At 44.4% G+C, this 12095-nt stretch overlaps 2 protein-coding genes across 3 annotated transcripts in view; one reads left to right on the top strand and one right to left on the bottom strand.

Moving 5' to 3' along the window:
• LGALS2 (galectin 2) overlaps positions 1-4322 on the bottom strand; it is a 50905-nt gene extending 46583 nt beyond the window's left edge. The window contains exon 1 of the mRNA XM_053251569.1: positions 4042-4322. The gene's annotated coding sequence lies outside the window, so the exon portion shown is untranslated. The remainder of the gene's footprint in view (positions 1-4041) is intronic.
• Positions 4323-4697: 375 nt separating this feature from the next.
• GGA1 (golgi associated, gamma adaptin ear containing, ARF binding protein 1) overlaps positions 4698-12095 on the top strand; it is a 32720-nt gene continuing 25322 nt past the window's right edge. Inside the window, exons 1-3 of one of the 2 annotated variants that reach the window (XM_053257065.1) lie at positions 4699-5301; positions 8087-8171; positions 10144-10219. In XM_053257065.1, coding sequence (XP_053113040.1) covers positions 5259-5301; positions 8087-8171; positions 10144-10219 — 204 coding nt within the window. In that variant the 5' untranslated portion in view covers positions 4699-5258. Of the gene's footprint in view, positions 5302-8086; positions 8172-10143; positions 10220-12095 lie in introns of both variants that reach the window. The other variant, XM_053257066.1, reaches the window with a different exon arrangement.

Here is a 12095-nt window from a genome sequence, read left to right as displayed (position 1 = left end):
ATTCCTTCCCCATTGTCTGGGGGGATGAGTGCAGCAATGTCTTTGATACATGAAACAGCTCCGCCGGTCTACACTGAGCAGATGCAATGGAGGCAGAGAAAAAATGTTTCTCCCCCCCCCACGGAGTAGTCCCTAAAATGGGCTCTAGCCCATGTTCGGTCGGATCTGTCACGACTCTTTCTCCAGCATCGTTCCAGCCGTTGCCTGAGTTGTTTCATCGCCCTAAGCTCCGAGGAAAACCAAGGAGCAGATCTGGCTCCACCAAGCCGGAGAGGGCATTTAGGAGCAACCGTGTGAACATCCCAGGCTGTCTCTCCATTCCAGAGATCGACCAGGGCCTCAACAGGGTCACCAGCTCTGGACACTGGAAACTCCCCAAGTGCTGTCTGGAATCCAAGCGGATCCATAAGCCTCCAGGGCGAACCATCCTAATTGGCCCACCACCCCTGCAGAGGGCAGACGGAGCAGTCAAACTAAACCACACCAGATGATGATCTGTCCATGACAAGGGAGTTGTCTCAAATTCCCCCACCTCCAGATCATTTATTTCCCGGTCAGCAAAAACCAGATCCAGAGTGTGTCCTGCCATGTGGGTAGGGCCCAATACCAACTGAGACAGGCCCATGGTTGTCATGGAGGCCATGAAATCCTGAGCCGCACCCACTAGGGGGGCCTCAGCGTGGACATTGTTTTTAGGAATTTGAGGTTTTAAAGGTTTTAATTCCTGTTTTAATTTACGTTGAGACAGAAGCTTGGGCCAGTGTACAAATGTAATAAATAAATAAAACATTATGTATTATTTATTTACTACATTTAATACATTTATAAACCACCCCATCCAGAGGCTCTGGGCGGTGGGTTTAATAAAACATTAATAATGTTTAATAAAACATGAAACAATTAAATTAACAATAAGCAGTAGGGTAACAACAAATAACTACAACAATACAACTAAGATGAATTGAACAACTCTTGACGAATTTTACAGACTATCTAACAAAAAATTTAAACATTTTAAAAAAATAAATCATTCTGGTCAGACAGTAAATACTGAATGTAAAACCACATTAGGTTACAGTTTGTCCATCTTGCAAGCAGAGGACTTTGCGGTTGCGAAGCTGGCACCTTTTGCAAGCATTAAATTAAAAGCAATGCACAGAGTTAACATGCAATGTTCCTCCAAGACTGCTAGAGCAGAGAAAAAGCAAGCAATGATTATTAAGTGTCATAATTACAGCCAGACTAGACCATTGAGGCAGCAAGGAGAAAAAGGACAAATGGTATTTAAATAACTAAAGGGCTTGTTTCCCCCCCACACCCCACAGTATTACTTAACTCCCCCTTGCTTCCAATACGGAAGAACAAGAGCGCCATTCAAATAGAGAAGAAAATGGGTAATGCTGCCAGCCACATTTTTGAGCCAGAAATAGGAAGAGGCCACATTTCAGGTTTTAAATGTGATATTCCAATTCTCTTAACAAGATGAGTCTCTGTTAAATGTAGGAGAACTAACATAACTATGTAATGAACTACATATCATCCTGAGCTATTTGCAAAAGGGGATAGAGAAGATGCATTTACTTAGTATTAAGACTAAAAGGCATTGAAAGAAATCAATGCACTTACTTAATACAAACATATGGCCTTTTCCCCCCCCACAAAGCACACCTCTGATTTTTAGTAGCCACTACCACAATAATGGCTACAATTTAGTGGATTTAGACAATGGGTACATTTGAGAGGGAGCTAGATACACTTAAATCTCACTGAAATAAGTGGGAGCTAAGGGTATGTATGAAGATTCCACATTAAACTAGTGCAAAATCTGTTTAACAGTCATAGCTTTCAACTTAAACCCCTGCAAATGCCTTCACCTTCTGGCAAGTGTTTGAGATATCAGAATTTCTCAGAAACCTCAGCATGCCATAATATCCAATTTCATTTTTTTAAAAATTAAGTTTATATTGGGGGAGGCAGCAGTGCCAGATTTAGGAGCAAGCTAAGAAAGCTACAGCTTAGGGCCTCACATTATGAGGGGCCTCTGAATACCAAAGAACAACTAAATTTCATGTTTTACATAATTCATTGAAAAATAAAGGGAAAAGGGAAAAAGACTCTGTTTTAGACATCATCATTCTGATAAGACATATCTCTCTCTATATATGACTGCATAATTATTTATCATATTTTCATAAATCCGTGCAGGGGAAAAAGGTGTTTTATTAAAATTTTAAACACCTGCCATCACAGTTACAGGCAGTGTCCACCTCTTCAGACGAACACTGCTATAATAGTAAGCAGTGCAGTGAGGGGATGAGGGTGATGAGGGACACACCAGGGGACTTCTGAAGTTCCAACCCATTTGTGATGCTATGAGGCCTTTTATCTTGCCATAGCTTAGGGCCTCAGCATGTCATACTCTGGCCCTGGGGGCAGGGTATCTTGTCCTTACCCCACTTCAACCATCTTTGCACATTTGCTTCACTTACTACTGACTGGTTATCATTACTCACATTATTTCTTTCAACCATTTTAACATTTACTTGTGCGGGCCTCCTCTATACCACTAGGCCAAAATTTATATATTTAAAACCCACCTATTTTAAAAGCCAGCAAACCTTCTCAAAGCAATTTACTGGGGAGCTAAGGCAAGCTTAGTGTCTGAAACTGTTATAGACTCATTTGGCTCGACTGATAGGGTCGGCATCTGTGACTCAGCCCCCTGCTCTTCTATTACAGGAGGAGTCATTTTATAGCCTTGCAGATGGTGTGAATGTTTTAATACCTTAATACACAACCTCACCAAGGCTTGGCACGGCTGCGACAGCTTTAACTTTCTAATTTCCAGCTTCTGGTTCATTTAAGGTCTCAGCCACATCACTTTCGATTACTGCAGTAAATAATGTCGGCAGCAGCATTATTATTATACTCAAAAGGTAGGAAGCATAGAGGTGCATTAAGTACAGCCTTACCGCTTGAGCTCTCAGATACAACATAATTAACTCAAGAGACTATTGTACAGAATCAGACCTGTAGATATCTAGCACAACGATCTGCCTTCTACCAGATAGTATTATTCAGTATTTCAGAGAAAGAGGTAGAATGTTAAAATGGAGAAAAACAAGCTGGTCAGTCAGAAACAAATAATGGCAAGATCAAGGGGCAGCAGGGATGGGATGAGGTTATGCATCAGTGATGTTATTGGCGTGATTATGTATGATCCCAAAGTAAATGGGAAACCAGATCCCTTAAGTATGGGACAGTCATAATTCCATGCTGGACGACTTCCTTGCAGACACCACACAGGGATCCATTTGCTTTGTGAGGGTGTACCTTAACTGCAATGCAGCTGCTTTGTCTAATCTAGAAGGTTGCATTAGTTTACAGAACCTTACTCTGGTGTTTAAACCCTCACACTCTTTAAAAAAAAAAGGCATAACTGGACAGAATCCTTTTCAGTAGGGAAAAGGTGTCTACTATAGTTTCCTTTCTTTCACAGAATTAAGCAGTGCTTAATGAAATGAAAATAGTTTTTAAAAGAAACACCCTGAAAAAAATGCATGAAAATTCACCTTTTAAAAAAAGTGTCACATTTTCATTCCGTCCACCTTGGATTTTTATTTCATGTTAATGCTGCAAGATTCTAGTGCTCTAGAGAGAGGGCAGAAAGATGGGATAGAAATATTCCAAAATGCAATCTTCTTGAAATTGAAGGACCTCAAGGTTCCTCTCCCCTTCCCTAGTTTTTCTTCTTAATAAACCTGTGAGGTAGGTTAGACGGGGGAAGAGTGTATTACTGGCCCGTGGTACTTCTCGGCTAAAAGGAGCATTTGGTTATTATTTATTTATTTATTTATTATTTATTTGATTTCTATACTGCCCTTCTAAAATGGCTCAGCATGATAAAAACAATTAAAACAGATTAACAATTAAAAACTATTAAAACACAATAAAACCAATAAAACAGCTAAAAGCCCTGAAAATCAGGGCAACAATTTAAATTTAAAACAATTTAAAACAGAAAATCATTAAAAAAAAACTGGTTTGCTGTATGGGGGCGATTCTGTGCTGTGGTGGTGTTTGTTCTTTTATTTCGATGTGTCTTATTCCGCAAGTCACTTTGTTTTTTCACTAAAAGTGAAATGTAGGAAATTTTAAATATATATTTTATGTGCTTTAATTATTTTGCTTTTATTTTGTATTCTTTTGTTGCCCCGTGAATTTTGTTATAAAAATGGGCCAATGAAGGTAGCGCAGCTTTGTACACCGCTAACGCTTTCAGACGTTACGAACAAGCACCGCCCACGCGTGTCTCTTTCGCGCGGATTAACCAGATCGCCTATCGCTGCCGGCCTCACGCTCCGAATTCTTTGGGCGCTGAGAGATTTTATCGCCCCTCCCCGCAGCGCGCCCGACACTGACAGTTGCCAGGAAACCGCCTTGGTCTCTGAAGCTACCAATATAAGCAGCCGAGGGGAGGAGGAAGACTAGGACTTCCCACCCCCGCCCTTTAGGAGTTAGTTAACCTGCCTGTTTAGGGGACAACAGGCCCCCATCCTGACATCAGCCCACCCCACCCACTCGCGCCTTTGACCAATGAGACCGTGGTTCCCAGAATGCATCACCCATAATCCCGCCTCTGTAACAGCAACCGTTCGTTTTCTATCGCTATGGTAACCGTTGTTCACTCATTTACTCCTGCGTAAGACGCGAGATCCCAGGCCTCTCAAAGCCAATCAAAGGCCGCCACCCATCTTGACGTAGTCTGTAGCCTATCAGTTTGAGACGCTCTAGCCCAGTCCAGCGTAACGGAAGCTGATGCTATCACATCAACAGCTTCCGCACCACCGTCCACACTTTACATCACGGCAATCATAGAGATGATCGGGGAAAGTAGCTGTCCCATCTAGCTCAAGACTTTCGGATTTCTGCGGTTACGTAGTTTCCGTCCCGAACCAGGAAGAGTTATACGGATGTTGTCAACTCCTGTGGCCCTTCACTTCGGCTTTGTCGACGTTCTAGGCAGATTTTGGCATCTCTCTGATTCAAAGGAGGAAATTGTGGACAAGTTTTGTATTGCTCCCTAGTGGCGCTCTAGCAGTAATCCCGCTCTATAGTTTCTAGAACGGCCCTCTAGACGGTTCTCTTGGTCTTCTCTATGGCTCCGCGCCGCCGGACCGGGAGAGCTGCTGAGACATTGCTCCTTTAACTTGGAGGCCGCGGTGGTGGTGGGGAGGGGCGACCTGAGCCACGAACAGATGGAGCCCGGGATGGAGCCCGAGACGCTGGAGTCGAGGATCAGTGAGTAGGGGAGGGGCCCCCGGGGATTCACCCCCAGCTGCAGCTCAGAGACTGGCTGGTTGTTGGTTGCTCTTGTCAATAGTGTATTTCATAGTGATTTTGTGTTTGTTTACCTTGTACATGCTGTTAGCCGCCTTGGGCATTTTACTAAATGAAAAGGTGGGGCGCGAATATTTATCAGAAGTTGTAATAATAAGCATGACGGGATCTCCTTTGCCCCACCTCCCTTCACATGTCTTCCCAGTCCCCACGCGTCGTGAGACTTGTCCTTGGCCTGATACTTGGGGAGAAAGCGTTGCTAGAGAGAGAGAGAAAGAGAGAGAGATCACCAAAGAGAACGAGCGGTCCAGACTCTTGGCAGACAAGTATACAGGACTTTCTCAACGCCACCATCCTCCTCGCCTTGTTTCCCCAGTAATCTTGAACTTCTGCCTAGCCCACCCCGGTTTCCTACTCATATAAATGCTAATGGGGACCTGCAAGCCCATCTCTTCTACCCGGAAGTAGGTTCCAATGAACTGAAGGAATGCGCACTCCATGTAGGTGTAGATAAGCTTGCAGATCTTCAGTTACATGCCATGGAAAGGTCTGGGGAACACTTACTAAATTCTGCCTACTCTGGTAGTAAGCCCTAAGAGATAGCTAGAATGTGTTAAGGGTAATTTGCAGTAAGCTACTTTGAATGGTTTGTTTGTTTACTTATTTATATTTACATAAACCATTTTGAGAACTTTTGTTGAGAAGTGGAATATAAACATAGTCATAGTTTATCTATTTATTTATTTATTTGCATTTATATCCTGCCCTTTACCCCATAGTCTCATAGTGGGTTACAACAATTAAAACACATTTACAAACTATTAGAACAACATGGTGCAAGAGAACAACCCTACTTTTGAGCTAAAGGCCAGGGTAAAGAGGTGTAGCTTTACCAGTGTTCCCTCTAAGGCGTGTGCATGTGTGCGTACTCACATGTTCTTTGATGTCCATTCAGTTAATTTTAGATTCTGCTCAGGCTGAATCGGGAAGGTCCCACTCTGAATGCATGTGTGCACACACTGCCTTGATATTTCTGCCTCCCAAAATCTTATTCCACACACAGATGAAAAAAATTAGAGAGAACACTGTCTTCACCAGTCATTGAAAAATTTATAATGAAGGAGCTTAATGCATGGTGTAGTGGTTAGAGTGCTGGAATAGGACCGGGGAGACCCAAGTTCAAATCCCCATTCAGCCATGAGACTTGCTGGGTGACTCTGGGCCAGTCACTTCTCTCTCAGCCTAACCTACTTCACAGGGTTGTTGTGAGGAGAAACATAAGTATGTAGTACACCACTCTGGGCTCCTTGGAGGAAGAGCGGGATATAAAATGTAAATCATCATCATCATCATCATCTCAGCAGGGAGATTATTCCATAACCTGGGGGACTATCATGGAAAACGCCCTCTCAGCTCTCACACGCCTCCACCCCTCAAACCACTGAGGGAGGCGGCACTACCAAGAGGACCTCTCCAGCTAACCTTAATACCCAGGCAGTAGTGTGTATGTCTGTATGTACACAAACACACACACAGAGCTATCATCCTAAACAAACTTTGGTTAAATATAAATGCCAGGTTTTAAGTTGACACTTCTAGGATCTAGTTGAACTTGATCTTCCCCAAAATAGAGAGTGTGTTTGGGGACTGACCCCTTATAAAATGACTGTGTCTGTTATTTATATCCTTTATGAATTGTGGAGGGGTCTGGAACTAGCATTCCCTCTAATTTTTTTCATTTGTGTGCAGAATGAGTTTTGTTCTGAGCGGCAGTATCAAGGCAGTGTATGCGCACATGCATTCAGAGTGGGGCATTCCTGATTCAACCTGCGCAGGATCTAAAATTAACTGAGCAGGCATTAAAAAAAACTTGAAAGTGTGCTCACGTGTGCACACCTTAGAGGGAACACTAGGTGGAACTTATGCAACAATGTATTTGTTGGTCTTTAAGATGTCACAAGACTTTTTCTTGTATGTCTACTCCAGAGCAACATGTTGCCCCTTTTGGTTTATGTTTGAGGCAGGGGTTTATTGGTGTAAACTCAGCTTTCTCCTGATTCAGACTTTAGGACTGGCCCAGCCTGTCATTGGTAAATCCGTATAAGAAGGTGGAGCCTAATTCTGTTCAAGGAAAGCTGTTATCTTGTGGTGGGTGGAAGATATGGGCAAAGGCATTCCTGTCAGATTATTGTCCTAGGGAATTTTACATACATTAGGCAAATAAAAAAACACCCTTATACCTAAAAGATGTTGTTTGTAAGTAAAACTAAGTAACACAGGCGGTTGAAAATGTGGCATCTTCCTAATGGCCACGGAGCAAGGCCTTGACATTTTCCACGGCTCTGAGTTCCAGTCCCTGAATCCCACTTGTGACCATAAGAAGCTGCCTTAGATCATTAGTCCACCTTTCACAGTTCTGGTTACTCTCCTAGCGCTGTGGCCTAAAACCATTTTTTTTTTTTAGCAGAGGTCCTGGGGGATTTCAATCGGGATCTTCTGCATGCAGTACATGTGCTCTGCCACTGAGTGATGGTTCCTCCCCATGCCTCCTCCAACTATTTCCCTTTCCCCCCACCATTGTGTCTCATGACATCTGTGTAGGAAAAGGTTTTTCACTTCTCCTATTATGGCTTGCTGCTAACAAAGAGCCCTCTGGGAAACTTGATGAAATACCCATTGCTCTCCAGTCCTGCTTTCAAGTAAGATCTCTTCTTGATGAAAGCCTTTCTTTCCTTTCTCAATTCAGACAAAGCTACCAACCCTCTCAACAAGGACCTGGAATGGGACAGCATCAATGCTTTCTGTGACCAGCTCAATAAGGAACTAGAGGGGTTAGTATGCCTGACCTCTTCCCCCCACAAAATATATATTTAGATTATACCACTTTATCTGTCAATGTCACCCCAAGAAGTAGGCTGAGCCGGCTGAAATCTTTGTCTGAATTGGTCTTTTAAGAGACTTGTACATTCAGATTGTACACTGGCACTCTGTTTTTTCAGTTCTTCTGGCGATTTAGTGTTCTTTTTAAAATACTGAAAAAATTTTATTTACACCCTCAGACACCAAGTACTTTGCTGTGGTTTTGGCCTAAACAAATTAGGCTGGAGGGATCCTTTGAGGGGGCTGTGTGGACTAGCTAGAAGTTTTGGAATCTTGGAAACAATAGTAAAATAAATATATACGGTGTTTAGTAAAAGAAGACGTTGTTGAGTGGGTGTGTAAGCACAAAACTGACTTTACAGAAGTGCAGCGTGCAGCTGACAGTGCATGTGACAATTGGGAAAACTGATCTCTTAAGTGGGATGAATTTACATAAACGCTACATGCTTTAGCCAGCTTTGAAGGCGAGCTACTACCCTGTGTGGGCGGGCTGTAATGCACAGTGGGAGTTTCAGGAAATGGGAAGGCAGCGCTCTTCTCTTTGTCAATAGTGAGTCAGGGTTATTAAAATCTTAAACTGTGCTTTGGATTTTGTGGTATTCAAGTCTGTCGCACTCCAATTCTGATTCTGAGAGCTAACGTGGCCTAGCAGCTTGCATTTGCAGCCAGAAACATCCTGGGTGACCTTGCTTGTGTCACTAGCTCTTGTCAGATCCTTGTCACTTGTACAGTGAATGCATGTAGGGTAGGGAAGATCCCTAAATCCAGAGTGACATGTGTAAACTCTGTGCACCATTGAGGGCTGTGCTTTTTGCAGAAGGTCTAGCTCAGAGCTGCTCAACTTCAGCCTTCCTGCAGATGTTGGCTTACAACTCCCATAATCCCTGGCTATTGGGCACTGTGGCTGGGGATTGTGGGAGTTGTAGTACAAAAACAGTCGGGGGGTGGGGGGAAGCTGAGCAGGCCTGGTCTAGTGAATGTGCGTACGTTCTCCTCCACCCCGTGCATGTTTCCTGTATGTACAGCAGTATTCTGAAAAGCACTATTGTCTCCCCTCTCCATGTCAGTTCTCTACCTGTAAAGTGAGAGTGAGAATGGCCTGGTCACAGGTCTGTTGCAAAGATGAATGAGATAAATATCTTAATTTAAAGCAAGGGAGTGCAATCACTCTTAAAGCTTCAGAGCCATTTTCTTGGAAACAGTGGAGGGAGAGGGAAAGATAGAGATCTGAGGGTGCTCGTGAGAGGGGGAATCTTAGCCAAAGGGTGGCTGATAAATATACTAAACAAATCCCTACTGAGCTGTGAAGCTTGCCAGGTGACCTTGGGCCACTTGCTGTCTCTTAGCCTAACCTACCTTACAGGTTTGTTGCTGAGATGAAATGGAGTTGGAATGAGGAGAGATGTGTGCCATCACGAGCCCTTTTGAGAAAGGGCAGAAGGAAAACAAAATAAGCCCACCTCCTGCCCTCTTCAACAGCCCAGGTGCCAGGCTGTATATTTTAGTTACCAGTGGCTTCTGTCTGCCTGGATTTTGCACCCCTGTCTTAAAGCTTGATGCAAGTCCATTTGTAAATTACAGGAGCATGGCAGGGTTTTTGGTAACAGAACAGAGGCCTTATTGTGCTATATACATTGTGAATTGCTTTGGGGAAAATAGAAGTGGTGTATATTCAATATTGTTTGTTTGTTTGTTGAACTTCTATACTGCCCAAACTTCCGTCTCTGGGCAGTGATATCATTTAATATATTAAATGCTAAGTAGCATTTTATCAGTGTTTCAGTTCTGTGCCTTCAAGCACAAAAACTAAGACACGGTTTGTGCCTTAAGGCCAGTCTGTCTCTCAAATATAGTGAAGACCTCATAATGATATTTTCATAGGGGCAGGCCCTTCTGTGACCATGCCTGTGTTTTGCTCTTCAGCCCACCGCTGGCCACCCGGCTCCTGGCACACAAGATCCAGTCTCCACAAGAATGGGAAGCCATGCAGGCTCTCACGGTAAGAAGCCGCAAGCCTCTTCCTTCTGATTTGGCTGAAGGCTGGTGGGGCTGTGTTTGTGCGTGTGACCACCTTCAGCTCTGAGGTGTCCTAAGGTCTCACTATCAGCTGCGGTGGTGCAATCATTGCAAGAGGGATAGTTTTATCAGAAGCATTATCGCAGCCTTGGTAACGCTCATATCACCTCTTCAAAGTCATGTGGTATGTTGTCAGCCATCCTCCCTCACCTCCACCCTTTTGTGGGGGCAGTTCCATCAAACACCCTGTGGGTGGGGTGACAACGGGTACAGCAAGAGCCACAAGCAGGCAGACGATCTAAACTGATGGTTACTGCATGGTACAGGCAGTAGTTCAAATTCACCCACCCCTTCCACAGGCATCCTTCAGGACTTGTTTTCCCACAGCCCTTTTCCACCTCAGCCAGTACTCTTATCATTGGCCAGCTGCAGGGAGCAGCACCAGTCATCTCCTGAGCCTGGAGACTTTCTTTCCATCTCTGCCCCACTGTTGGGCCTGCCCCTGGTAAAGGATGTAGCCCAGATCCTCTTCCTTCGCCTGGGTCATTCTCCTTCAGGTGTGGGAGCGGAGCCTGGGGCCACCCCCCTCTCCATCCCCAGGTGTGCTAACGCCTGGGGTTGTATGATCCAGTTAGGATTGCCATCCTCCCGGGCTTCCAACATATTGACCCCTAAGCCAGAGGGGTCTCGGGTGCTGGCTTATCGGGTCCCCTGACCCCACCCTCCCAGATGGCTTACACACTGCCTTGAAATGATGAGAGTTGAGGATACAGGAGGGGCTTTAATTTGCTTTCAAATTTCTGAGCCGTTCAGAGAAGCTCAGCTCAAGTAGGATTGAATTTTCTATGCCTGCTTCAAAGCCATGAGGCTGGGAACGTGATTTTTCCTATGACACTTGGTTTTTACAGTTATGGTTGTGTGGATTGACATCTTGCTGCCTCAAACTGTTGCTCTGGATGGCTAAGAACTGCAAAATCAGTTAGATGCATGAAATAAAATTCCTGTCCTAATTTACCAAGGAAGAACATGGAATATTCAGAAATATCATATATGAAACAAACATATAGAAGATTATGCAATGCCGATCCGAATAACAATGCCTTGCAATGATTTCTTAAGAAGAGAGGATTCAGATAGCTCTTCCTGGGTTGTTGTTGTTGTTTCAATTTATACAAGTTATACAAGGCCACAACTAGAAATGCCTGGTTCCATTCCCACTTCCCCCGAATTTTGATCTTCTACCACAGATTGAAGGGACTCTGGGCAGGCCTTTCTGCTGATCATGAAGGCATTCTCTATTACTAGCAAGTGTTAAATAGCTTGGGAAAGGGAAGGACTTCTCATCTGACTATGGACCTATTGACATGTGGGATTTGTGTCTAATAAGGGCAGTCCAAGGCAGCATTCAGTGTGCCTAATAATAATTAGGCACACAGCAAAGGAGGGACAAGGGATCTCTCAGTCCCTGGGGGGAGCAACCATTGCGTCTGAGACCCTCTGGGACTTGTGTCACTTTTAACACAAGCTTAATGGAATGGCTTGTCAGCATGCACTAGGGATGTGCACGAACCGGTTCAGAGGCCCTTTTATGGACCTCTGAACCAGTTCGAAAGTTGGTGGTTCGGCCAGTTCGAAGGTAACTTTAAGGACCAGGGAGGGTCCTCTTCTCCCCGCTCCCACTGCTGCGTTTCTCTTGCCAGCGCTGTGCTTTGAAACAGGCCCATGGGGCAGCAGCGTACCTCCTTGCCACCCTGGTGCATGGCTGACCAGAAGTGCCCAGTGCACACTGTACTTGCGTGCACATCACATGCACGCGCACCGGGTACTTCCAGTCCACCATGCACTGGGGTGACAAGGAG

This window comes from Hemicordylus capensis, chromosome 5 (assembly GCF_027244095.1).
Source record: "Hemicordylus capensis ecotype Gifberg chromosome 5, rHemCap1.1.pri, whole genome shotgun sequence".
In the NCBI taxonomy this organism is placed as follows: domain Eukaryota; kingdom Metazoa; phylum Chordata; class Lepidosauria; order Squamata; family Cordylidae; genus Hemicordylus; species Hemicordylus capensis.
The sequence above is the reverse complement of the archived record's forward strand: the minus strand, read 5'-3'. Positions and strand labels throughout refer to the sequence as shown.